General features: G+C 38.1%; 2 protein-coding genes across 2 annotated transcripts; both read right to left on the bottom strand.

Moving 5' to 3' along the window:
• Positions 1-447: 447 nt before the first annotated feature.
• LOC121952169 (E3 ubiquitin-protein ligase CBL-like) lies at positions 448-21,120 on the bottom strand. The gene is made up of 15 exons (XM_042498686.2): positions 20,543-21,120; positions 16,455-16,702; positions 13,533-13,679; positions 13,062-13,218; positions 12,125-12,246; positions 11,792-11,929; positions 10,922-11,009; positions 10,586-10,717; positions 9,223-9,429; positions 8,882-8,998; positions 8,422-8,711; positions 6,970-7,137; positions 5,705-5,808; positions 4,945-5,130; positions 448-4,243 (listed from the first exon to the last, which is right to left on the bottom strand). Exons 1-15 carry the CDS (start codon positions 20,684-20,686, stop codon positions 3,894-3,896), a joined length of 2,598 nt encoding a protein of 865 aa, XP_042354620.1. The 5' UTR covers positions 20,687-21,120; the 3' UTR covers positions 448-3,893.
• An 828-nt stretch (positions 21,121-21,948) lies between these two features.
• alkbh4 (alkB homolog 4, lysine demethylase) lies at positions 21,949-26,647 on the bottom strand. The gene is made up of 3 exons (XM_042498687.2): positions 26,490-26,647; positions 24,822-25,010; positions 21,949-23,558 (listed from the first exon to the last, which is right to left on the bottom strand). Exons 1-3 carry the CDS (start codon positions 26,604-26,606, stop codon positions 23,037-23,039), a joined length of 828 nt encoding a protein of 275 aa, XP_042354621.2. The 5' UTR covers positions 26,607-26,647; the 3' UTR covers positions 21,949-23,036.
• Between the last annotated feature and the right edge of the window lie 570 nt (positions 26,648-27,217).

Genomic DNA, 27,217 nt, shown 5'->3' with positions numbered 1-27,217 from the left:
AGTAGTAACTAGATACCAGGTGCTGTTCAGTCCAGTGCAGTTGCAGTTTCTAGCTTCTGGGTTCACTTCTGCAGGAAAAAATATTGCAAATCACAGTCGTTAATATAAATTGGTAGAAGAAGTATTCAGATCCTGTACTTGAGTAAAAGTATTAATGAAACATTGTGAAAATACTCTTATAAGTAAAAATCTTGCACTGAAAATGTCACCTAAGTAAAAGTAAGTATGATCTCGAACATATACTTAAAGTATTAATAGTAAAAGTCTAGACTTTTTCTCATTGACTTCCATGGTGAAAAGTAAGTCGGTAGATAATCTTCTTTTTTTTTTTTTTTGATTATTAGACAAGTACTGTTGTATTCAAACGCCAATAATGGCACTTAACTGCTAAAAAAAAGTGTTTTTTGGGGTGTAGTTACCCTTGAAAAGAATGAAACAGATCAGGTATTAAAGAAAATACTGTTTAATTAAAAATCTTAATGGCTTAGGCATGAAAAACATGGCAACACAACGAATGCTGAGGATATTAAAAAGACAATAAATAAAATCATATTTACACAGGCAATAACAAAGCAATGAAGACAACTTTTTTAGTAGGCAAGTTCTTGTTGAAAAGGCTAGTTACCATGGTGACATCACACTTATCATTAACCAGTGGATCTGACCCAACACACCAGCTGACTTTACCAGAGAAGGAGTGTGTGTGTATTTGTGTGTGTATTTGTGTGTGTGTGTGTGAGAGACAGCGGAGCCTCTGGCAGTGATTCAACATGAGTACGACTGTCAGCCTCGAGTGTGTCCTCACACAGCGGCACTTTCATGGGCAGGAGTTAGTCTCTGTTAGAGCACAAAGCGAAGGGGCTGACGACACATTCTCTGTAAATCAACGCAGGCGGAGAGGCAGCCTGCCGCTTTGACATGCTTTTGCTTTTTGGGTCAACTAAAGCTGCGAGATTTTCTGTGTAATCATAGCGAGACAAATGTCGGATTCACCAGCCTCAGTGTTGTCAGCAGGGAAATCATCTATGTACACATGAGAGTTTTTGCTTGTTTCATCCTGTTTTATATCAAAGTTTGTTTCCTTACAACTTAAAGCACATTAAGCATGCTTCTATTTGGAGACAGCCCACAGTGGATTCCACAGACATGTTGACGAAATCAAGTATTGATTGAGCTCTAATTGTCTGTTTTTAATATCTCCTATGATGCTGCCTGCTTATCAAATGACCCGACTTCGAACTCTTGATGTATTGTTACTGAAAAACGAATATCTGACACAAGCAGAAGCTGCGTGGATTTATTTTAAGCAGTAAATGTGCAGGAACTGTTTTTGTCTTGGTTTGTCTGCTTGACGTGCAGGTTAGGATTGACGGAAGGCACATTTGCATGATACTGCAGAAATCACAAGTGACGACTCAGGATCTATTTTGGAGAGGATAACAAAGGAAATTGCACTCATAGTTAAATGGGACACTTGTTTTATGTGTGAAAGAAGTCATGAGATGCTCAGTCTTGTCTTGTTTCTGGCAGTGACTGGGTGTGAAAGCTGCTCATTATTGGTCCACTGGAAAAGAAATCTAAAAACCTGAGTGAAATCCACAACTTTGGATGACAATTTTTGTTTCAATTTTCTGTGTTAATTTTGAGATTTTGTTGGGTGTGAATGAAGTTCAAGTGGTGACTCGAGGACTTGAGACTTGACCCAGACTGAGTCCTGTTCCAGGACAGACCTGTTTACTCGGTTACAGCTTGAACTTTGACATTTCAGTCTCAGACAGAGCATGCTAACATGCCTTCAATGACGACACTGGTGTTTTATAATGTTTACCATGATCACCATCTTAAATGACCAACGATTAACCCGCTAATACTCTTTTACATTTATCTTGTGGTCTTAAAAATGTTAGAAAATGATGACAAATTTCCCAAAGCTCAATTTTACGTCTTCAAATAAGGGCCAAGACACACCAAGCCGTTGGTTGGCGTCAGTGATTGTTTGTTGCCCTAAACTTTGCTGTGTGTCCAGCCCTTGTTGGCTGTTTTTTTGGCCAATTCAGTATACAGAATTGGCGCAGAGCCAGTTCGTGAGAGGCATCACCTAACTGGCTTTTCACTCTAAGTAAATCAGTGCATAAGAGGTGAAACAGAAGTGATGCAAGTAAACTACTTCAGTCATCACCATGAATGTTTTTATAACAATGTCTTTGCATTGTGTTGAAGTCTTTGGCTGAGAAGCCCAAATTCAACGCAAAACAAGGCGAAGAATTGATACACAAATGATTATTTTGCAGGTGAAGTAGACAAATAATGATCAAAGTGGTTGCAGATCATGTTCTGGCAACCAGCTCATCTTATAATCGCTTCAGCTCCGATATCTTTTATGTTGCTTCAGAGTGATTGATATTGTGAACTGATAATTTCAACATTCATCCTGCCACTGATTCTATGAACTGCTAAATGACTGAAATGTCCGAGTTCCTCCAGCTGTAGTGTGATGGGTGGATTATTGTAACCAAATTGGAGCATCTCCAGAGTTTGAAATTGGAGGAAATAAATGGGGAGTCATTGCAAAACTATAAAATTAAGAGTTTCAGATAAAGCAATAATCAATAAAATCCAATCATTGGAATGTTTCTGTAATGTTTCGCAATTAGTTAGTGCTCGTCAACAATATCGCCAACATTATATGACGCGTCCTTCGGCATCTGTTCTTTCATTACATTCAACCCTGGCTTTTTACTGAGTACCTGAGTCCACATGACAACACGCCGCCTGCTTTTTTGCTTTAGAGCTCGATGTAAATCCCTTCAATCTGATCTCTTGGCTGCTCTGGGTACAAATGCGATGCTAAATCGCATCAACATGTGGGAGGAAATCTAACAGCACAAGTTAAAAAGTCCTTTTGCTTATTAGTACGATACTATGAGAGAAGCTTTTGAGTAAATAAACCAGCCTTCGTTGACAGAGCGCCTGGGAGGCAATCATGGAGTTAAATGACAAAATAAACTCAGCCATTGTTAGTACTACACACAGCACGACAAGTTATGAGAGTACTTAAACATTAAAATGTGTTATTTCATTACAGAACCATCATTGAACCGGGAGCTGAGAGGAAAACATGGTGTCAACTTGTCGAATACCATCGAAAACGGTGCGAGCCACAGTGACGCGTACGATGTGAAGCCCTGCGATACTGCACTGCGACTGAACATTCACATTCATCAGCATGAGCAAACGCACACATACACACGCCACAGAGTTAAATCACTAATTTTCCGACCGAACTCGCTACATTTTCGTACGCCACAAATTTGCCAAGAAGCCTGTAAAAGCACCAAACTGAACGGCTGCCAGCAGCGGGAGACTGAGTCAAAAACCATGATCCCGCTGCTGATCACTTCAACACGTAGCTTAATGAGAGACGATACTCAGACTGAGGGGAGACGCTGCCACAGCACGAGTGGACCTCAGCAAAGTACGACAGGGTCAAAGCTTGGCTACAGAGAGCTCACATTAAAGGCTTCTGTTCTCCGTGTATGCTGCGTTCACGTCATATCTGACTGTTCTGCCTCTATCAAGCTGCTTCTTAAACCAAACTGGACTGAAAGAACCTCAATCTTCAAACGGCGATTATTATTAGACAATGTCAAACACTTGGCATTGGTGTAACAGTACTCCGAGATAATTAAAATAATGTATTTCCACAACTAAAACTAGAACTTTGAACTTGCAGATGATTTCATCTCGTTCATCCTCTGATATGACGTGAACGCAGCTCAGATTGAAGCCAAGTACTTGTGGCCCTGCAGGAAAGTGCTCGGTAAATGCTTATCCATGATAATGGCACAGAGTGGAGACAGATGAGACAGAGAGGATGGGCTCGCCCGGAGTGACTATGTGGCGATGTGTGCTGTGGAGGGGATGGAGACAAACTCGCGCAGGATGTTTTTGGCCGTCTCCAGGTTGTTCTGGGCGATCATCAGGGCTTTCTGGATGTCCTGGATGGAGTAGCCTTGGGACATCAGACATTCGATCTCCCCGTTTAGGGCCAGGCTTCCAGGGCCTGCAGGAGGAGGAGGAGGAAGAGGAGGAGGAGGGGAGGAGGAGGCAGAGGAGGGGCCAGGGAGGTCTGGTAATGGAGCAGAAAATTCGCGGTTTATAGGCCGAGGCCGTCGGTCGGAGTTGGCTCGACGTGGGAGAGGCTTAGGAGGGCGTTCAGGGTCGACACCGGCTGCAAACATACCTGGAAACAACAGTGTACAACAGTGAGTAAAAATCGGAAACGTCGTGTTGAATTCAAGTACCTGAGTGAATACAGAAGTATTAATAAGATAGATAATTAATGCTTTAGTGGTCGGCCGATATTGGTTTTTCAGGGCCGATACCCATACTGATTATTAGTAGTTAATGAGACCGATAACCGATATTTGGAACCAGTATGTATTTACAATAAAAACAGAAATCTTTCTTTAGAGTTTGGAATATTACAACTCCCACACAAAACTTTGTTTAAACACCTTTAGCAAATGTTTAATCAAAACTGAGACCCTCAACATGATAAACAGCAAGTTCCCTGCACTTTTTTTTTTTTTAATAGTCAAGTGAAAATTTGAATAAAAATGAATAAATTCAAATAGCTACCCTGGTATTAGAAAGTAAAAGTTTATTTATTTGCACTTTTTAATTAATTATTTTTTTCAGCAATCATTGAAATAAAATGAAAATACAGATAATCTGGAAAATGCCAAATAACGGCCCCAATAATTGGTCAGGCCGATAATTTGTCCATCCCTATAATGCTCTCTAGTAGATTGTACATTTAATCATGGATCACACTATGATGAGTGACAGGCTGTTGTACCAATAATGGCGGGCCACTAGCATTATCCAAAAAAGGAGCAACAACTAAGGGGGGCGTAATATATACCATGTAAAATCACTTACTGGCATCTACTGCACCGTCAATGCTGAGACTGCTGAAGGCCGCCAAAGGGCCGCCGATATCTGACATGGTTCTTCTGGTGGGGGCGGGAGGGACGAGCGGTCGGGGACAGTCATACTCGTAAATATCCTCCTCACAAGTGTCCTCCTTCCTGTCCAGGGGAACCGCAGCTGAATGTTGAGGGAGGTCTGAAAAACAAACATGCAGTAAATAACACACACTTAAAATACCGAGACCAAAAGAAAACAAATTAAAGAAACACTTTCAGTGTGCTGTAACGCCATATAACCGCCGTGAAATACACTGTACTTAAATGTTCAGTTTATGTTATGACTACATCTGCATTTATCAAGTCATGAAAAATGTAAATTAATTTACTCAGCTTTACTAAGGAAGCTCATTTTCACGATTATCCTATTAAAAAAAAAGACCTGCTTCATGTAAGCATATGTGACCAGGATACAACTTACAATTCCAATGGTCAACTTTATATGCCATAAATTCAACAAGAGTACACCAAAAATTATGTATTTCCCAAAATATAAGCGTGCTTCTTCAAGAAACTTCAGCAAATGAATGCTAGCTACAGTAAACATTATAGTGAATTCTTGTATTTAGTACTTGTGCTAGGGCCTCAGTGTGAAGTAATACTGGAATAATAATAATAACACTAGAGTTTAAGATATTTATATGTAATACTGGAATAATAATAACACTAGAGTTTAAGATATTTCCAGTGACAATTAGTTATGTGAATGTTACCCAGTTCAGAAGCCTGTGCCGTCTCAGAAGAACCAGCCTGGGCCTGGATGATACACATGGACTCATAGACTTGGGGGTCCTCAGAGTCGCTGTCAGCCACCTCACTGGTGGGACAAAGAGAGAGAAAATGATTATTTGGAGTGCTTTTATTATGTTGGTCTTTGCAAAAAACTAGCCCTCTCTATAAAAAAATAAAGTTCTTCCAGAAATTACAATTGAAAGCAACTTAACCAGAATAAAAACTGCATAAAACAAACCATTTTTTGACTGAAAACCACTCATCACAGCTCTGAACACAATGTAAACAAATAATACCATTTTCTTTATACAATATAATAAAAGCACCGTGTGTGTCATCTTGACAAGACACACACTTTAATCTGCATCTTTCTAACTCATATCACAAATAATACTAAGATATTAATGATACTAAGCTGCATTAATTTTGCATGTACTAAGTCCTGCCACTGCTTCTCTCACCATTCATTTGTCGGCTTATATCAAAACATACCGCTCAATGGTTTTAACATTTCAGAAGCTTTTCTACTCATTCTTCCTTTGTTGTGTGGATTCTAACCCTGTATGTGACGACTCTCCCATCATAGTGACATTGCTGCAATATTGTCACACACTGCAGTTGTGTCATCTCCTTTAAATTATTTAACCAAGGAGGTGAAACACAGCAAAAAAGGGAAAGGGAGGTATTTGTCAGTTTAGGACTGGGACATCCATAGACAAACAAAATTGGGGCTTCAGAGCCCCCTGGTGGATAAAAATAATACCACTCTAGACATATTATCCTAATATTTACTCCAATATTTCTCTAACAGTGTCCATTTATTAAAAATTAAATAATCTGGTGCACATTTTAGTCACTAATCTCAGACTCGCGCTCCCTCTAAAAGGCTCATTAAATACTACTGAGGGCCTGGACATCATTGTTATTTGTCAAACAAATGTTTGTTCTTCTTTTTGTAAATATTGGTGGTCCTGGTTGGACCTGGTGGGTTCTGTTGCTGTGCGTGTAATTATCCTTTCTGTAATGACATCTATTTGACCAATCATGATCAACTTTATCATTATATATGATTAAAAAAATAACCTTAAGCTTGCTTGTTAGTTAAGTTTTGTTCAGTTCAGCAGCCCATGCTAAAAATCTTTACAGAATTTCCATGATTTCTACAAAGAGACACTTATAAATACATTTGTTTTTAAATTGTTAGGAGAAAGAATGGCCCTGCAGCACCGCTCGTCCTCCTGTTTACCTGATGTCATTGTGGTGGTTTGTCTGTGCCGGTGGAGGAGGCACCAAGGAGCCTGTTATGACCCAGGGGGCACCAGAGGCGGGAAGAGAGGTGGGACTCATGTACTCGTTCTCCTCAGAGTCAGACGGCGGGTTCTCCACGCTCGATACAGATGCCGCTGGCAGAGATCTGATCATATATAGAAAACACAAAGTGTGATGGAATTATCTGGATTTTTTCCATTTGTAATTTATAAATCAGGCTCCTTCATTTTTGACAGAGCTGAGGTTACAAAACCATGCGCATAATTTGAGCACAGAGGTTCATTCCTGATCTCGGGAAAAATTATACTATAATAAAAAACTCTAAAATCAGGGTTTACTAACTTCAGTTTTCCTTATTTAGACAAAAGTTTCAGGTATAGCTAAGCAGATGCACCTTAATTTTGAGGTTTTTATCACTGTATAAATATAATAGTAAAAATACACCATTACATTTTGATGCGGCCATAACAATTTTGTAATTTACTTGTGAAAGGATTTTGTGGTCAGTTATAGTACATTCTATAATGATTCTGTATTTTGCACCTGAGCAGATAATAACTTCGCAGTATTGTATATATTTTTGGATGTGAAACTGGAAGAGACGTGTGCCATGTGTATGATATGTGCATACCTTTTTTTTTAAGGTAAATGCATACTGTATTTTAGCATCGTGTTAAGGTTATTAAAATCAAAACTAGGTCATTTATATGTCAGGAGGGACACATCACGCATCATGCCTTGTATTTTAAATATCTGACTCACTCGACTTCCTCACAGATTTTTCCTACGACATGTCAGTGGCTGTGACTTAAAATCATATTTAGCAGCTGATACTAGTCCATGGTTCCTTCAGCTTAAGGCGAGGAAGATTTAAGACTTTTTAAGACTATTCTTAATACCACTTGGAATTAAGTTTTAGGCCTATTTTCTAATAAGTAAACTTGGAGGGGTACATTTTCATTTTGCCCAGATGTTTACTTTTACATAAAAACATGAGTTGTGAAAAGGTTTTCTGGGCACTTGTGTGTTTCTTAATCTGCATGTGAGATTCCACTACTTGGATTCGCATCATGACAAGTTTAGGGAAAAGGAATTTATTGAATTATTGAAATGTAATCAATTATTGTGAGACTGTACAATGCAACGTCAACAAAAAATAATGCATAAAATCTTAATTGCCACGTCTGAGCATTTTTAAGACTTTTGAAAGATTAATTTAAGTCAATTTAATACCAATTAAGACCTTATTTTTAGATTAATAAATTCAATGCCTTTTAAGACTTTTCAAGGATCCGCTGGAACCCTACTAGTCTGTCCAGGACAACTTGGTCACACAATGACTGAGTATGAAAAATTGTGCATATACTTTTCTCTTTTGGCAGCATAACTCCACCTATTCACTGCAGCTCACAGCAGCAGAGCTGCGTACCTTGCAGCCAGGCAGTACACAGCGTTAGTAGCCGCCTGAGTTTTGATTCCCTCTCCACTGGTTCCGTTGCTCTGCGGGGTGGAGGACAAACCCGACAGGGCCTTGGTAGCAGGACGTGGGACCATGTAGTTGGAAGCCCAGGCAGGCTGGTCGGGGGTAGAGGGCAGGGGTCTCCTCTGGAGTCTGGAGTCCTGGCCGACCAGGGAGGGGCGCTCTGGAGGGGGAGGAGGGGGCAGCTCTCTCAGGGCTGGAGGCAGAGGTAGAGGCTTGTCTCTATGAGTGGCTGCGATCTGCGGTGGAGGTAGGAGAGGATGTGAAGACACACATCAACACACATCCTTGTACTTCTGCAGAACCTCACATTGATTGTACAGCTGACAGTATATTTGAGGTTTGGCAATCATCAGTATGTTAAATCTCTGTTTCTTTATAGGGTGTGCTCACACACACACACACTAACCTTGGCTGTGGCTCCCTGAACCTGAGCGCTGTGGGAGCTGGAGGGTCTCTGCTGCAGGAGGTCCAGTCGGGGGGGCACCGGAGGCAGCTGAGACACTGGAGATGGTGGGCGCTCTACCTGCACACATACACATGCACACATACATTTAGAGATGTTGCGTGGCACAAAGCAATGAGAGACATGTTATGTCAACTATCTAAACTGGTACAAACAATTCTGCAGTCCAGCCAGTTTTGTCAGCAGTGGCTAAAATGAGTCCACATGGATTCCTGAGAATAAATCTCATCAGGTGAGCATCTGTCAAGTTGATGTTTTGAGTGTTGGAGGGCTCCTGAATTTACCTTGGAGCAGGCCAGCCTGCTCATGACAAGGTGGTCCTCGAGGCGATCGTCCTCTTCCTCGTCATTGCCTGCAGCCTCTGCTCGGCCGGACCCCTGGAAACCAGCAAAGGAAGCCCCGCTGGCCTTCGGGTGGAATGGATCCACTACGATGGGCTCTGTACCTTTAATTTCGCAGCGGCAAAAAGGGCAGCCTTGACCCTCCGATTCCTGATAGATACAGACAGGAGGCAAAGTTTAAAAACTCTGAGGGAGCAGAGTGAGGCCTTTGTCACATATGAGCTCAAACACAAATGACAGGTGGAAGAACCTCTTGAACATATGATAAACGATGGTGAAAAAAAAGTAGCAGAGGTGTAGGATGTTTTTCACATTATACCTAATTTTAGATTGACATCCATGATTCAAACGTATAAAAAATGGTAAAGATGTGTTTTTACATGTTTGCCATGCATAGTCCCATATAGCTAACACAGACCTCTGCCAATGCCATATGCCCAATCTAAAGTGAAAAATAATTTGTGTATCAGCCCCCAAATTTAATGGGTTCTTTCACTGCCTGTGCAACACCCTTCCACCGAAGTTTCATGAAAATCAGTCCAGTAGTTTTTCCGCAGTCATGCCTAAAAAGAACCGAAAAAACAAAACCTCCTTGGCAGAGGTAATAAATATTCCATCGGTACAGCCATAGCCATATCATACTTTTGCACTGATGCACCGTTTTTTTCCCCAATCACTAACCCTTTCAAGGTACAAGGTAGATTTGAAAATTAAATTTTGTTCTTAAATCCTGCTACATCCTTTGGAGTAGAGAGACTTTTATTTTGTTGACAATGTTAAGTAATTGTCAATAAAACATCCCTTTCTTGTACATGTTTCAAAAGACAGTCCTACAAGGGCAAGGTGGGATTGTGCCCTTTGAGCAGCTAGAAGGCTTTTATTGTGAAACCTGTTCAGGAAGTGTTAAGTTTCATTGACGGCAACTTAACAGTAATCAGAGAAAAAGGCAATAATGAAGCAATTGGACATAATTTCTGAATCAAAACATAGTTTGTTAGAAAGAAGGACTTGCACTGATGAAATTAGTGTTGAGGAAATTTAAATAATGCTGAAATAATCCAGACATCAAACATGGAGGAAATGAAGTTAACATCAAACAACGTCAGCAACAGTTTAGATCAGAATTGATCAAATCAGACAACAGTGAAGCTTGTTACTAAAACATGAAAATATAAAATGCTTTATATAAATCGTTTTTTACAGAAGTTAACAAAAGAAAGATGAACTTCCTTTTTGACTGTCAGGATTTACAGAGCAGAGAGTAAACAATGAAATAAAAGTTTTTATAGTGTGTGAGCAGCCTCACCTGCCAGGCAGTCAGACAGGAAGTGCACATCAGGTGTCTGCAGGGCTCGATCTTCACATCCTTGTCGTTCTCTGCACAGATCTTACAAAGCTGGAAAGTGGAGCCCATCTCACAGTACAGCTCATACTGCTCCTGCAGGGATGAAGGAGGAGGAAGAGGAGTCAGGGTGTTCATACTGAATATGGTAGGTGTTAACACTTCATTCTTAACCTAGAGGGTTTTTCTGATTCATTGTTAATGGCCTCTACATGCTACTGCACTTGTGTACTGAAAACAGCTTCCCTGAGGTACAAGAATGAGGAACGCTTTACAGATGAGAAACAAACAAGGCCAAACCTGAGTAACTTTGATGTGGTCCTGTGGAGAAGGTTCACACAGCCCTGTGAGGTCTGGGTTCTGTGCACGACCATCTGGGAACAAATAACTACAGAACAACAGCATACGTAAACACACAGAAACAGACGTTAAGGTTAGCATTGAATGAATTTTCTGAACTTAGATGTTAAACAAAACATTGCCTAAGAAGTTGCTGAAACTGCTCCCCTTGTACGTTACACATTTTTCTATTGTTCATTTAAAAACATTGATAAAGTACCTTTAAAATCAGGGGTTCCCAGCTAAATTGTGAGTTGTATTTAAACTGCAGTTTCCCTAATGTCCACAAGATGCTTGCTTCCAAATACTGCATCTTTTTTTTTGGTCTCACATCACTGCATATTTAGTAATAGAGTTGCAACAGTTAATTGATTAGTTGTTACCTATTAAATTAATCATCAACTAATTTGAAAACTAATTTGATTGGTTTACTTATGTTTTTCAGGAGTAAAATCGACATTGATCAACATTTTTCACCATATTATGACATTTACAGAACAAACAACTAATCAATAAGTTGCAAAATAATCAGAAGATTAATAAACAAATGAAAATGATTACAAGTTGTAGCCCTATTTAGTAAGTTATTGGTGAAGTGATGATTATTGCAAAATACTGAACACAGGGATCAGCCCCCCACCCCAAATTATAAACACAATACAAGACAATAACATGTCTTCAATACACCAACTAAAACTTCTAGCTATTCTGAAGTCATTATGGCTGTCTCTAATTTTTTTTTAAAAATCCGTGCGTTAAGGAATGTGTAAATTAGAACAACCCTTAAATACATAAACTGGTGCATTGACACTGTGTTTTAGTGGGACTCACAATCCCTCTCTGTATCCATCAATGAGGGCTTGGAAGAGTGGTTTGTTATGGGGGATGGTCTGCAGGATGTTCCCATCAGCTGTCACATAGCCGATTGCCCACTGGCCGAGCCGAGTGCAGCTCAGTCTGAAGATGTAGCTGAGAGGGAGACGACAATCTCAACCAACAGTAAAAACCGGCAGCGTTCAATTGCAGCAATATGTTTAATGCATTTGGGAATTTTGATCCCTTTTAGACTAATCCAAAACAGTCATAAAGTAACATTTCAGAGTTTTATTTCTATAGTTCCTTATATTTCTGGTCAACACGGGACAATGATGCAGAAATATTTACCTGCCAGGTTTGTGAATAAACCTGTGGAGTCGAGCCTTGACCTCGTCGTAGGTTAGGAACGCCATGTAACCAGGATGTGTGACTGCCAGACTGTTCCAGTTCCTTAAAAGGGACGACCATGGCTGCACAACACACAAAAAAGAGTTCATGATACAAATATCAACTGCTTTAGGCTTTGTTATGCTTTGATGACCAAATCAGATTTTCAAGAAATGCAGACAGGAATCTGATTCTGATAATTTGCAATAACAAGAATAACATCAAAAACAACATATATGTAAATAAAGTAGGGTTTCAAAAGACTTTTACAGAAGAGAAACCAACACAACTGAAAGTGCAAATGTTTTCCACACAACTTAGCCTGTTATTCTCTGAATTGAATTAATGTCTAAATGCTGTGAAATGTTATTGCCTTTCACTAAAAATGTGATTCAGCGAAAGGGTGGGCATTTTAAGTAACTTCCATATTTGAGTACTCTCAATAAATTATTAAAGTACTTGAGTATCTGCAAAAAATAAAAAATCCATGGTAAAAATAGGGTCTGATAAAAACACCCAGCTGAAATGCAGGAAGGGGTTAGGGTTAACCTTCCCATCTGCCCTGTAGAGATTAGCTATGATATGCAAATTAAACATAACACAGCTGCACAATAATTTTGTTTTTTTAATCAAAATACTTTGAAACATGTCTCGCCATACTGCTTGTAATTTAGATCGAGTGATTTCTGACTGAAAATGCTGAAAGTTATCTGCAGCTGTGCAGATCTAATAGTTTTGCTGAATGGATCTGTGCAGGTATTTACAGGTAGCAGTTAAATCACTGCATCCTGTCCAAAAAAAAATTCAGAGTCTAGACTTTGTAGCTCGTCACTGAATTACTGCACGGATCTGTAGAGACCATGACATCCTCAGGACGCTCTGTGATTATGAGCTTTACCTGGAAGAGCCTGGTGAAGATGTCAAACTCAAAGACAGAAATGTAGTCGTTGCAGGTGAGGTCGATGGTGGACTTGAGAGCCATGGCCTCCAAGCCCGAGCTGATTGGGTGAAACTCGTGGAGAGCCTGACGAAATGTCCTCCATGGCACAATGGTCCTATAGTACACGGGAGGGAGCGGGACCAGAAAGTTACAAATTATTTAGGAACCTAAACTCTCATCATAGCTTGAACCTGAAGCTCAGGCAGTAACATCAAAATAGAATCTAAGTGAATGGAAGTCTAAAACAGATTAAAAATTTACCTTTGAAACATAAAATGACAAGTAAAAACTTGCAAAACAAGCTCTAATCATCAAACCACAGATAGAAGTTTAGTGTGCAAACAAACACCTGAATAGCTGCTGAACAAAGTTTACAACCACAAACCAAAAGAAACATAACCTAAAATAACATAAAGCAAAAGAACTCACTTGTCCCCAAATGACCTTCTCCAAAATTCAGCAGCATCAGCTTTGGTGATCCTGAAATTGTCGCCCTGAAATAAGCCATTGGGGAAGATGGCTTTTAGCTCTGCTAACATGTGACTGAAGATCAGAGACAGCTTGGTAAGGTTTCGCCTGAGTGAGAGAGGACGGAGAGAAACAGATACAACTTAGTGTACATTATCAGACTAAGCTCTAATGTTTGTCCAAATTCATATCACTGGTCAGAAAGATTACAGGAATTTAAAAAACAAAGTAAATGTGCTTATCCACTACAAAACAAGGCAAATCACACTTGTATTTACAGAATATGTTATTACTTTTTCCTCACTTCCTAGCTCCTTTGATTGGTTTTTTATTACCCAGAACCTTCACATACTTCAAGATACTGAGATGTTATTCAAACTTTGAAATGTTTGGCCTTATTAAGGAAAGCATGCTTAAATTATTGTATACACTGTAAAATCTTCCACTTATACTTATCCTAGTATGGAAGTCAAGTAGTGTAATGTTCAAATCTTGCCTATAATAAATTCTAAATCAAACGTCTTTCCAATCTTATATCTTTTATCCATTAATGGTGCAGGAATTGTTATCTTGTCTATCTAATTGTATCTCCAATGAAAGTGAAAGACAACCAGTGATTCGCCCCTATTTTGGAAAGAGTTTTGTCACTTGGCCTTTCGCCTTGCTATATTTGTGTTGTTGTTTTTTTCTGGCACTGTGTCCGCGACTCTCAAAGCTTTCTCTTGGAAGTGTGCTGCTCACGGTCTGGCACCTGGTCGCTATCTTTTGATAAAGCCCTGATGTCACCTGCATGCTGCATGCCATAGAAAAATAAGACAGAAATAAAAAAATGCAGGCAGAGGACCTGCAGATAAATGCACAACCACACACTAGTAGCTGGTCATGATTGATGATTGAGAAGGATTACTTTTGTTTGAGTCTATATGATTTTTTTAGAGAAATCCTGGATCCTAGTTTACCTCTGAAGATATACCTATCAATGAATTAACTAATTTTAAGCTATAGAAAGCACACTCTTTTCTAGTTTAAAAATACATTCAAAAGGACGTTGCAGTGTGAGTGATTGCACCTGATAAAGGCGGAGGAGGACGAATAATTTAAGATGCCAACAAGTCTGTTAACGGGGCTGTACTAAGTGAATCCCCAGTGACTGATACATTTTCTAACTTTCACAATAGTTGTTGATACAGAGCATCTCCGAGGAAGCGCTTGATAAAAATCAGAGTGCGTCAGAGGAAGGATGTACTTTCCCTTAGTAATGACTTTCTGAGAAACAGAGGAAGTGGATGTGATTGCGACAGCTTAATGTCTTAAGCTAATGTCTTCATCATAGATCTGATTTTTTTTTCTTATATTCACATGGCTTCTACCAAATGTCACAGGTTAAATTTCACCAGTGATAAAAAGAGTGTCAACCTCACACTGACGTGATGTTTTCAAAGAAGTCTCCAAAATGAGGACAGAGCAGTATCTTACAGTTTCTATCTAAAATACAGTGGTTGTCTGACCTGTTTAAAAACATACATGCGATATATTTGTGGCAATAAGTCATTTCCTTCTAAATGTTGACTGACAAGATTAATAGCTGTTGTTGTCAATTAAATGAGGCCAATGAAATGTTTTATGTTTCTAGCTTCTTTTACACAGCCTTGTGAAAATGTCAACAGTAGTAGTAGGAGCAGAAGATTTCAAAATGTATTGAACATGTGTAAAACACTCAATAGATTTTGAAAAAATATTTAAAGATATGATGAGAGTTATGAATGCCAATATGCGTGTATATACATATATTTAGTTTTATTTTAGTTTTTCTTGGTTTTTTTTCTTGTCATTTTTGTTGTTTTGTTTTTTTATTTTGTTGTATAGCTCTAAGAAGAACAGTACAAAACAATTAATGTAAAAATGGTGTAATAAGCTAAGGCCTCAGCTTACATCCTTTAGGTCAGCAAAATTTGCTTTGTGTTTTCACTGCTTCAAAAGTACTGACTGCACACACATTTTCATGGACAAAATTTGGACAAACTTTGCTATGACTTTTCAAGGGCCAATGACAATTTTTTTTCTAGCCCCAGTCATCCAGCAACATATTAGATCCAGATAATTTTATCTGGACAGCAAAGATGAAACCAGGGAGAAAATGACAAAACGTATGCAATGTTAAACAAAATGTCACACACTGATGCATATTAGAGCTACATTTCATTGTCAGCTACAGAAAATTAATTTTGCTGTTTATCTTACATTACATGGAAGGTTATCCACAAAACATTATTTACTTTCACACAACAAAATTCCACAGCTTTTCCAAAACTTACTATGACTTTTACCAATTCAATGACTTTTCCAGGCTTGAAAAATGTGATTTTTTTGTGTGTATGTGTGTATTTGAGTTGAAAAACAATCTAACTAAACTAAATAAAACAGTAACAGACAGATTCACTTTGAATTGCTCCATTTACAATTTCAGTTTTAGCTAGCTTGTAAAAAGTCATATAATCCTTGTAAATACTGGACTGTATTGAATACTGACTGAATATGTACAAAGGCATTAGCATTTAGATGAGACCACCTTCTCTAAATCAACCAATAATAAGCACAGTTCTGTTCTGTAAAGCCACATAATCCGTAATGAATTAACTTTGAGACTCATAACACAGATGTAGCTTCAGTCAGCAGCAGCTCTGCCAATTAGGCAGTTTCTTACAATCATGATCTTCAGGGCTCATTTCATGGATATGGCGCCAACTTAAACAACCATAAGCCTGATCTTTGTAACATCTGTCAGCTACCCAAACACTTCCCCTGTTTCACAACTCTTTTTTTTTCCTCCTGCCAATTTCCCACACAGAGAATGAAGGTCATTTCTTCAGGATGTCAGCTTACCTGGGCTGCGAGTTCTCCTCGTACATCCTCTCCTTGGCCTCCTTAAAAAGGCTCATGGTCTGCTTCGTCTTGTTGGTCAGATTCTCCATGACCACGCGAAAATACTCGTTCTCCCCAAGGATCTCCATCTTGCCCTCGTATCGGGAAAGAACGGTGCGTAGGTGCTGGTAGGTGTCCGGCAGCAGGTCTAGGATGTAGGGTGGACTGTTCTTCAACGCCACCTTGGGGTTTTGACATAAACGCACCACCTGGAGAGAAAACACACACGCTCAGAGACTGTGTTAAAGGAGAAGTTCAGAATCTTTTAAGACTCTCAGGTGCCCATGTGTGCACTGAAACTGTTTTTTCTTGCTTGAATCATCTCTGCTGTCCATACTGGCTATTATGAGATCCTGTCCTAATATGTCCAATTATCTTGAGTTAATGAGGCTTCAGCACCCTGAGCTGGATAAATCAAAGCTCTGCCAAACTTCACATCAACTACTTGAGGCTTGGAGGCACTTTCCGCATTGAACATCTGGGGACAGCTGCTGTCACACAACACACATGGTGTTCCTTTCATAGTAAAATTGATGGTCTGCATCAGCCCCCTGCAGCTTGGCGGAGGGCAGCTTAACGTCAACATCAGGTGGAACGTAAACTAAGAAGACACTGCTGGGTCAGGAGTATATGTGAATAATAATAACTTCAAACTTGACTGCAGCTTTTTGGACTGGAGTATGACACAAGAGATTATGTTTTGTAATTTGTACATTTGATATTGCTGCTTTTTCTATGCATACAGTCTATTTAGTCACAAAAATGAGCTGCATGCTGACATCCGCATTTTGGATCCATGCAGACCCTTGTAGACTTGGACGAATGACAATATTAACGTCGCACATACAAAAACGAATCCTCGTGGACACAATGACAGGTAAACTATGAATTGGCCTTTAAATTAGGGATGGTGAAAAAATCAATACATCATAGTTTTGCAATATTTGTGGCAATATCATTTCATCACACAGATGCCAAGTATGTTTTTTTTTATTATGTAAGTTATTAATATTAAAATAGACGTCAAACTTTTACTAGCCTACAAGAATAATATAATCATTGCTTTTCAAGTCCACTTGATGCATTTTGTTGCTATAAAAATGAGAAAAAAAACATCAAAGTTTTCCTTTGGGGACATAATTTACAGTTGAAAAAAGGTAATAAATCACAATACATGTTATCACAACACATTTGAAACTGCAATTATATTGTATTGTAATATTATCACATCGTGGGTGTTACTCAACCCTACTGTTAACCACGAGCTTTGATGTTTATAATGTTTAGTTCAGTTGAAGAGTGCAAATACTGACTTCACACTCAAAAATCATGTTTAGAGGCAAAAGGAGAGGTGGTTATTTCTTGTTTTTAAAGCTCTACTGTGTAAGATTTAGTTGCATCTAGCAGTGAGGTAGCAGAACTGAAACTTCACCCGTGTGCCAAGCGTGCAGGAGAATTACATTGGCCAACGCAAAAATGTGAATGGCCAGTGTCTGATCAGACACACTCTGGAGTGAGGGACCTGTGTGGGACCTGCTCCATTTGTACATATAAATGTCTCCTTTTTTTCAGGTGATTACAAACTAATATAAACACAGTAAATTGATATCTGCAAAGGGTTGCTCCTGAATCCTACCCACTGGACCTTTAGCTCATTTTGAAAAGTCATATACAGTTGATGTTAACCTGTGAGAGTAACAGACTGTGTGTAAATGTTTGCATTGCTTGACAATATGACAGTTTAAAACAAGTGCACTGTTTACTCTCAGGGCTGAGGGAACAGAGTTGATAGATGTGGTTGAAGCTGATAAGAGTTGTTCTGCAATCAATGTGCAAAAGTTTGAAAATTTAAAAAACACAAACTAATCAAACTGATGTTTGATACAAAAAACTGCTCCACTGTTACAAATTCCAAGAGGCAAAAAACCTCCAATAACTCAATTTTATTTCATGATTACAATATTGTCATAATAACATTCCAATGCAAGGCAATAAACATTACAGTATTACTGTATTATTAGCCAGTCCTAAGTGGAAGCATATGAGCTGCGTGAAAAAAAGTTTTAAAACCTCCGACTGCAAAAAGGATCAGTCAATTCCATGTGACATGAAGACATCATACTGTAGATGTAAATGAGGCAGCGCAGCCACCTCTTTGCACAGTACACTGCACAACAGGCATGCAAATAGTGTATTGTACTCTGTCTTATCTGATATCCGTCTCTCCTCTTACTCCAGCTCCCCTGAATTAATCTCTTGTGAACTCTTGTCTCCTCATCCCTCCACTCTCCTCTTCTCCTGTCTGGCTCAGTTAAGATTGTGGAAAAGATAAACAGGAGTGACATTCGGCAATGAATATACTAAACTAAACCTTTTGTCCACACAGCACACACACACAAACACACCTCTTTTAATCTAATACCAAACATTAGCTGGGTGTCCTCCCACAGACCCCCATTGGCCCTTGAGGTGTTTCCACAAAGTCATCAAAAAGACTACAGTCACTGACCTAATTCGCTAAAATTATCCAAATTAGGTAATGCATCAGGGACACTATTGTACTCCAATTTTGAGGGTTCAATTTTCTCATGCAGACACTGCAGACAGCTCCATAACTCATTGCCAAAATACCTTTCTATATATGGATCTCCGAGAGTAAATCTAATACACTGTTTATTAAATATGAGAACATCTGTTTGACAGTGGTAAATAGGGCTAAGCAATATATTGCTAATTTAGTGATGTTATATATAAGCGATATATCAGTTTTAAGGTGTGCCGTGGCATGACAACTGACGGTTATCACGCTGTGTACATTTACTTAGCTAACATATTAGGGGGGAAAAAGGCAACTGGATGGCAAATCTAACCTGCATGTGCACATTTCCTTTTCTCCTCTAGTGCCTGTCAGACTTTACACATACTTTCATTGTAAAAAACTGAATTATGTTTCAATTATGATAAGGCATTTGATCAACCAAAAAAAAACCCAAACTTCTGTTTGCCTTCACTGACAATGATAATAGTAACTGTGTAATAACTTACTGTTATAACTTTTTTCTGATGTGGTTATTATACTGTAAAAATCTCATATAGTTGCAGCCTTATGTGACACTATAAATTATCTTAGATTATCGTTATATCAAATGTTTTGTCTTCTTCTGGTTTTGAATGCTGCATTAAATTACAGTAGGGGTGGGAATCACCAAGGGCCCCATGATATGATATTATCACGATACTTGGTTGGCGATACAATATTATTGCAATTTTAAACGTTTTGCAATCACATAGCAATATACTACCTTTTTTGACAACAAATTAAAAAATACTTTAGTCAACATCTTTTTTTATCTATCAAGATTAAATTTTCTGTCTTTTAATCTCACTTCAGTCATTTATTTTGCAGCAAAGCATATTCAAAGAACTAAATAACCAACTGATTATGGTATTATAGTAGGATCCCAAATGTTTAATTTGTATTTTATATTCTATTAATTCATTAAATAAAAAATCTAAATGTGGCATCCATGTATGGATAAAATACTCCCACATAAAATATTGCAATACGCTGATATCATTTTCTTCCCACCACTACTTTACAATAAAGTGATGTAAATTTCTGAACTTACCAAACTGTTATAGCGTATCTGTTATTCACCTTTACCCATTTAATCATTATATCCACATTACTGATGATAATTTTTTTAATCAAAAATCTCACTGTGTAAATATTTTTGTAAAAGCATTAATATTCAACTCTACAATATCGTTGCAATATCAATATCGCGGTATTTGGTCAAAAATATCAAACATTTTATTTTCTCCATATCGCCCAGGCCTGTGGGTAAATGTGTGCCTGTATATGTTAAGGTTCAGGTGCAATAAGAGGACAGTTTTTACCCATAAGTATAATGAAAAACAGGGAAGTAAGACTGAATGTTTTTCTGATGTAAAACTACTGATAACTGACAGAAGTCAAGTGACTCGTTTTCAGTTCCATGTTTTGTATTTATAACGGTTTCTTTAACTCTTAATAACACTGCCAATACCTTATCCATGAGTTTCCAGCATTTCTCCACCATTTTCTTATCGACCACTGCAGGTTGGTGAGGCTGGAGAGGCTGCTGGTGGGGCTGAAAGGCGTCCTTCATCAAGCCGATGAGACCGGCGCCCCTCCTCGGATTTCCGGCCATTAAGTCGGTCGGCGACCGGGGGTTAGCCCCGGGGCTGAGAACTGACAACCAGGGAATATCCTTGACACGTTTTTCAACACAACAACCGCCGTTTTCGCGCCCTATCTGTAGTTAACACTTGTGATAATTTGACATGCAGAGGCTGTTGAAGAGCAGAACAAAAAGGCTGTGTGTACACTGTACGCGACGCAGCTAGCTAACAAGCTACATTTGAAAAGCCTCTTCTTCAGTTTAATTCCGTCGCCAAATAAAAGCTCAGGACATACTCGTTGTGTTGTTGTGCCTGCTGTCAGACAGATAGCTATCTCCGCTTGGCGACGGCAACTTAGAGCCCCCTGAGAAATCAACCCGGCTTATAATAAACTCGGGGTGTTAATAAGCCACATAGAGCGATCAACAAACAGGTTGTGCAGCAGATCCAACCAACGAAAAGCCAGCAGCCAGAGTAAACACGGATGTCCGGCTGCAGCCTTCAAAATAAAGGATCATCAGTATTGGGACAAAAAAGCCACAAAATAAGTCTCGGGTGGGTTTGTGCGGTGATAAAATAAATATTCTGATAATCTAAATACTGCAATGTCATAATATTGCATTGCAAGATAAAGCTCTGCATTAATGTCAATAGTGGCGAAAGAAGTATTCGTATCAGTAGCAATAGGCCTGTAATGGTATATAAATACCTTATTACAAGTAAAAGTCCTGCATTAATATAGATATTGGTAGAAGTATTCATATCTGCAGCAATGAGCCTGTAATGATATATAAATACCTTATTACAAGTAAAAGTCCTGCATTAATGTAGATATTGGTAGAAGTATTCATATCTGTAGCAATAGGCCTGTAACGGTATATAAATACCTTAGTACAAGTAAAAGTCCTGCATTAATGTAGATATTGGTAGAAGTATTCATATCTGCAGCAATAAGCCTGTAATGATATATAAATACCTTATTACAAGTAAAAGTCCTGCATTAATGTAGATATTGGTAGAAGTATTCATATCAGTAGCAATAGGCCTATAACGGTATATAAATGCTTTATTACAAGAAAAGGTCCTGCATTAATGTAAATAGTATTGGAAGACGTATTCAGATCAGTAACAATAGGCCTGTAAAAGTATACAAATGTAATGTACAAATACATATATACAAATGTAACTTTGTTACAGGTAAAAGTCCTGCATTCAAAATCTTAAGTTAAAGCACAAAAATATTAGCATCAAAATATACTAAAGGAAATGCAACAAGTCTCAGATGGGTCTGTGCAGTAATGGAAGAAGTATTCAGATATTTTATTAAATTAAATGTTGCAATAGTGCAATGTCAAAATATTCCAATGTAAGAGAAATCTTATATCAGTGTGAATTGTGGTCAAAAAAGTATTCAGATTAGCAACAATAGGCCTAAAACTGTACATAAATACTTTGTTACAAGTTAAAGTCCTGCATAAGTAAAATTACTTACTATGTATAATGGACCATTCAGAGTATTATATAGGCTATCAGGACTAGTTTTTGTGATTTGACCAGTCACATCATCGGTGGGTGTTTGAGAGGAGCCACAGTCAGCCATTCTCAATTTTTTAGTATTACTGAATTATAATTACTGACAAATTAATGTTAGCACCACTCTAACTTAACAACTGTTAAAAGTGGGGCTAATCTTTCACTTCTTTATAATCTTTATGATGCTTCTCTGTACTGCAGCAGCTCAGATGAGCTGGAGCCAGCAGGGCTCCTGTGTGGCCACATCCTCACATCACCACTGAAGGCACGGCCATGCATGGACACGCTGGGATGAAATCTGTGACCCCTCAGTTCCAGTCACAACTGCAGGAAACGTAAGTACACATTCTTTATAAAAAATAATAATAATAATATTAAAAAAAAGTGTGTGGAAATTACATTTTTTATTAAAAGACAGAGATGTAAAGACTGAATTCTGCAAAAAGTTTTAAAGACTTTAACCATTAACAATTAAATCAAACCAGATAAGACACTCAAGGACAATTGTTACACAGGATTGTTGAAGATAATTTTGTGGAACAAAGTTTTGCTTTAATTCCATTTTCATGCATTTTTGATTGGTTGACAAGACTTTTAATCAGTTAATTCTGGTAGTATATTTTATGAAATCAGTAGTGCAGAATATTTTCTTTTTCTCTGAGTGGTATAAATAACTGCATGTATGAAGGAAAGTAGGTCTGAAGCTCTGAACAAAAATACATGAGCTAACAACATTTATATAGTTCTATTTGATAGAAATTTATGTCTGAATTTAATTTATCAAGTCACCCAAAAAGTCTGGACCTCCTCTGATAGCACAGCCTTCCTCTGCATCATCAGATGATCCTATATTGGAGTCCCTTTAAAGCTCAAAGAAATGCTTAAAAGTTGAGCTCCCAGCTCTGCCTGCTGCCCTGCAGGTAGGAACTCTGCAGACAGCTCTCTGTAGGTGCTGCAAACTCTGCGCTCCTGGACATCGTGTCTGTGAATGGCATGTTTCCACCTGTGCCGCGCATCTCCGAATAGCACCACTAAAGATCTGCGAGGAAGACGCACAGCTACTTGGACTTCCTCTGCTAATCCCAACTCCGGCAGACCCCGCTCGAGGGACATTGTGAGTGTAGTGTTTGACAACATGTTGATGGTGACCAGGCGTTCCCCCCACAGCCACGAGTCGTCTAGGTGTGGGTCGATGGCGGAGCCTCGCTGAGGATGGTAATCCAGATTGCACTGCTCCACCGGTTGAAAGCCCGCTAGACTTGGCTCTTGCTGCATTCGGAGCACTAGTTTTTGACTCAAAGCCGGCAGTCCATTGAAGCCACCGACACGTACTTTCCTTTTCTTGAAGTTAACTTTTGGGCCAAAGTCCTGCAACAACATTAGAAAAGACTTTTGTTTATTTGATCAGAATATTGTAATAGCAATAACAATGGGGAATTCACAATGCAGATTGCTTTACTTCCACTAAAGAAACAAAATATGACAGGTTACATTTTGGTTTCTTCGAAGTCATTGTCTTATCTGATAGAATATGTGTGCAGGCAGTATCACTGAATCAACAACCCATCCTGTTAGTGATATCACAGATGCGGTTGTCCAATCAGCGATTGGCAACTGGTGGCCTACAGGCCACATCCGGCCTGCCATAATCTGCAGAATATTAATGAATTCAGAATAAATGAGGAGAAAAAATGCCCTATAGTGTCTAGGATATCTAGTAGTTTTTTTCTTCCTATATTGACACCCCCAAAAAATTCAGATGGAATTAATTTTATAAAAGATAATTTAACCACCTCTAATATGCGAGTCTTGATTAGTTTATTTACAGGCTAATTTGCAGAAACACTGCATGCAGTGGTTCACTTTGTCTGCTTTGAAAAAAAAATGGCACAAATCCAGTTAATGAACCCTGTGCTAGAGTTTAAATTTTAGTTTGGGGAGTAAAAGGTTTGGTGTTTATTTTGATAGCCAATTAAATGAAGCGAAGGTTGACCATGGCTCATGCTGGACAACAGCTCCTTTGTGGGTCTATTTGGTTTAGAGATTAGAGTAGGTAAATTATGAAGGAGTGCAGATGTTCTTGCTTATCAAAAGTTACACTGGAATTAAATTTGTATTGCACCCAATTGGTGGGCAGTGAGTTGGATGGGTGCAAAACCATATAATAATAATAATGATTATGATAATAAAGTTTATAAAGTGCTTTTTGAAAAAAAAGTAATTTCAAGAAAAACAAACAGCAAACCCAACAACATGAAAACCATCAATGAAGCAGACAGGCAAAGCTGGCACCAAGGTGCCCAAAAGACCACGCTGAGGTATATAAAGTCAGACAATTAGAATAAAACAAAAATAAAAAGAATGCGATACCTGATGACAGTATAAGATGATAATGATAATTTTAAAAAAGATATGTTTAAAATTAACAGTGTGCTAAAATTAACAAAAGGCTACAGGTATTACAAAGTTTAATTGCCCAAAGCCATTACGACAGGTTTATAACACTAGGGCCAATAAACAAGCTATTGTCAAAATATGACACTTTTGTCCTTAGGCCCTTATTGTCTTGTAATTGGAAGAATGACCCTAAAAAATACAATGTAGGTCATGTTGTTTGTGTGTTTCATATACTTGTTTCCTTCGACCAGACTGGGACTCATTCCACACATCCTGGTCCATCGTGCTTATCAGCTGTTTCTCCTCCTCCTCTGATATGAAGTTCTCCCACAGGAAGACACCAGGAAAGGGGAAGGATGCAGCCTCTGCATCTTTGGGAACAGCAAGCCTCGTTTCAGGATCGTAGAGGAAATGATGCACGACCTTCATGAACAAAAATAACGTAATTTTAAAGTTAGGTCTACTCTCAACGTAGCAATGTTGTTATTTCTGATGAAGCACAATTTGACAATATGAAATATGCACTTCAATTCCAAGACCAGTCAAGCAGAGATAAGTGCAATGGCGGAAGAAGGACTCAGAGTATTTACTTTAAGGGGAACACAACCTAAATTGCAAACAACACTGTTATTTCAGTGGTCTAGAAAAGCTGAATATTTGAACATTTGTGAAAGTGAGCTGCTCTCTGTCAAAGCCGGACACCAGAGAAGTCAGTCGCAGACCTGTGATGTTGGGTATAAAGTCTGGAACTGCTCCATAGACATGAATGGGAGACTAAGTTTGTGGACCCAAAGAATATTTTTTTTTAATTCCCAAGTAAACTTCACTTTATGTTACTGGTGTCAGTTCTAAAACATAAAACATAAACTTATTTCCTTGTAACATATATCACCTTAAAAATGGAGCCTATCACACTCAAAGAAAATCTATTTCTTCTCTTTTTTTTATTTTATTTTTTTTTACAACTTATTCCAAAAAACAATGTTTAGTTTTTCCCTCCTTCCCTTTCCTTTTTGTCATCCATCCATCCCCTCCTTCCTTCCTCATTTTATAATAAGTAACCAAAATGCTTAAAGGACATGTAGTGGAGTAAAAGTATGCATTCTTATTTAGCTAATGTAGAGGAGTGGAGCGAAAGTTGACAGAAATATAAAAATTCATGTAAAGCATAGTCCCAAAAAAAAAAAAGTAATGTAGCAAAGTATTATTACTTTTTTACATTACACTACTGCATTTCATATTGATATCTATTGTTTTACAACTGATGCATTAAAGTGTTTATCGCTTTGATGTTGCACGAGGTAAAGATGGAGCTAACTTTAAGCACTGCTGAGTAGTGTAATGTATAATAATACATTATAATTTATTATATATGTATATAATAATAATAATAATAATAATAATAATAATAATAATAATAATAATAATAATAATAATAATATATTTATTAGTTGGTTTAAAATTTATATGAATTATCTGAGTTAGTAACTAGTTATGACATCAGTGTCGTGGAGTAAAAAGTATAATATCTCTATCTGAAATGTAGTGGAGTAACCTTGTTTTATAAAGTAGCATAAAGTGTAAAAACTCAAAGAAAGTACAAATACCTTAAAATGTAGTTTGCTACTTTTCACCAAAGTGTACAAAAACATAATGTTAACAATGAATGTATTAGCCATAACAATGTATCTTGTTGTAACAAGAAAAGCTGTATGTAGCTACGTTATTATGCTATAACAAAGACAAAAAATACAGTAACGAAGTATTTTTTAACTTTTTGTCACAGGAAGAACTGTCCTGTGAGGGCATCCGTAGCTAATTTTGATGGCGCAAGCAAACAACTACATCCGTTTACTTATGATAAAAACGATGTAACACGCAGTTTTTAGTTGTTATATTTACCTGTGGTTGATTTGCCTCAAGCTGTGCTTTTCCTTTCGCTTGTTCACACCTGAGGCATCGCCTGATACCTTTACAAGCGCACGAAGCTACACCGCCGCTGCTGTCAGGCGCCATCATCCTGCATCTTCTTCTTCTACTGTTGGTCTGTGGAGGAGGTTAAAGTAGATAAACACCGCCACCTAACGAAACCCGCGGTTCATTATTCACCACACAAATTATGACTATTTTGTTAATTAACCCATTCTCTACTTTAAACTATTCTAATTCTCAATTCACCAAGACAAATTTTTACGTACGACCGCCTTTAAGGCCACATTGAGGAACTTTTTTTGAGATGTCGAGAATAATGTAATACATTTTATGAGAATAAACTCGTTATATAACTAGAATAAAGTCGTAGTTTTACGAGAAAAGCTACAAGAATTAAAAAAGACTTTATTCTCGTCATATTATGAGTTTATTCTCATAATATGACAATTTTTTTCTCGTAAAACTAAGACCTTGTTCTCGTAATATCACAAGTTTATTCCCATACATGTACTTCTTTTTTTCTTATGATATCACGACTTTATTCTCGAAATTTTATATATTATCTAATATTATGACTTTATTATCGAAATCTAACTTCTTTTTTTTCTTTAACATGACCCTAATCTAAGCCTCCGTCGTTCAAATATTATGTTAAATGATCTTTTTTTTAAAAAAAAAATGAAATGTCTTTCTGTACA

This window comes from Plectropomus leopardus, chromosome 15 (assembly GCF_026936395.1).
Source record: "Plectropomus leopardus strain MGB_pleo_1.0 chromosome 15, ASM2693639v1, whole genome shotgun sequence".
NCBI lineage: Eukaryota > Metazoa > Chordata > Actinopteri > Perciformes > Serranidae > Plectropomus > Plectropomus leopardus.
Note: the sequence above shows the minus strand (reverse complement) of the source record. Positions and strands in the feature narration are given on the sequence as shown.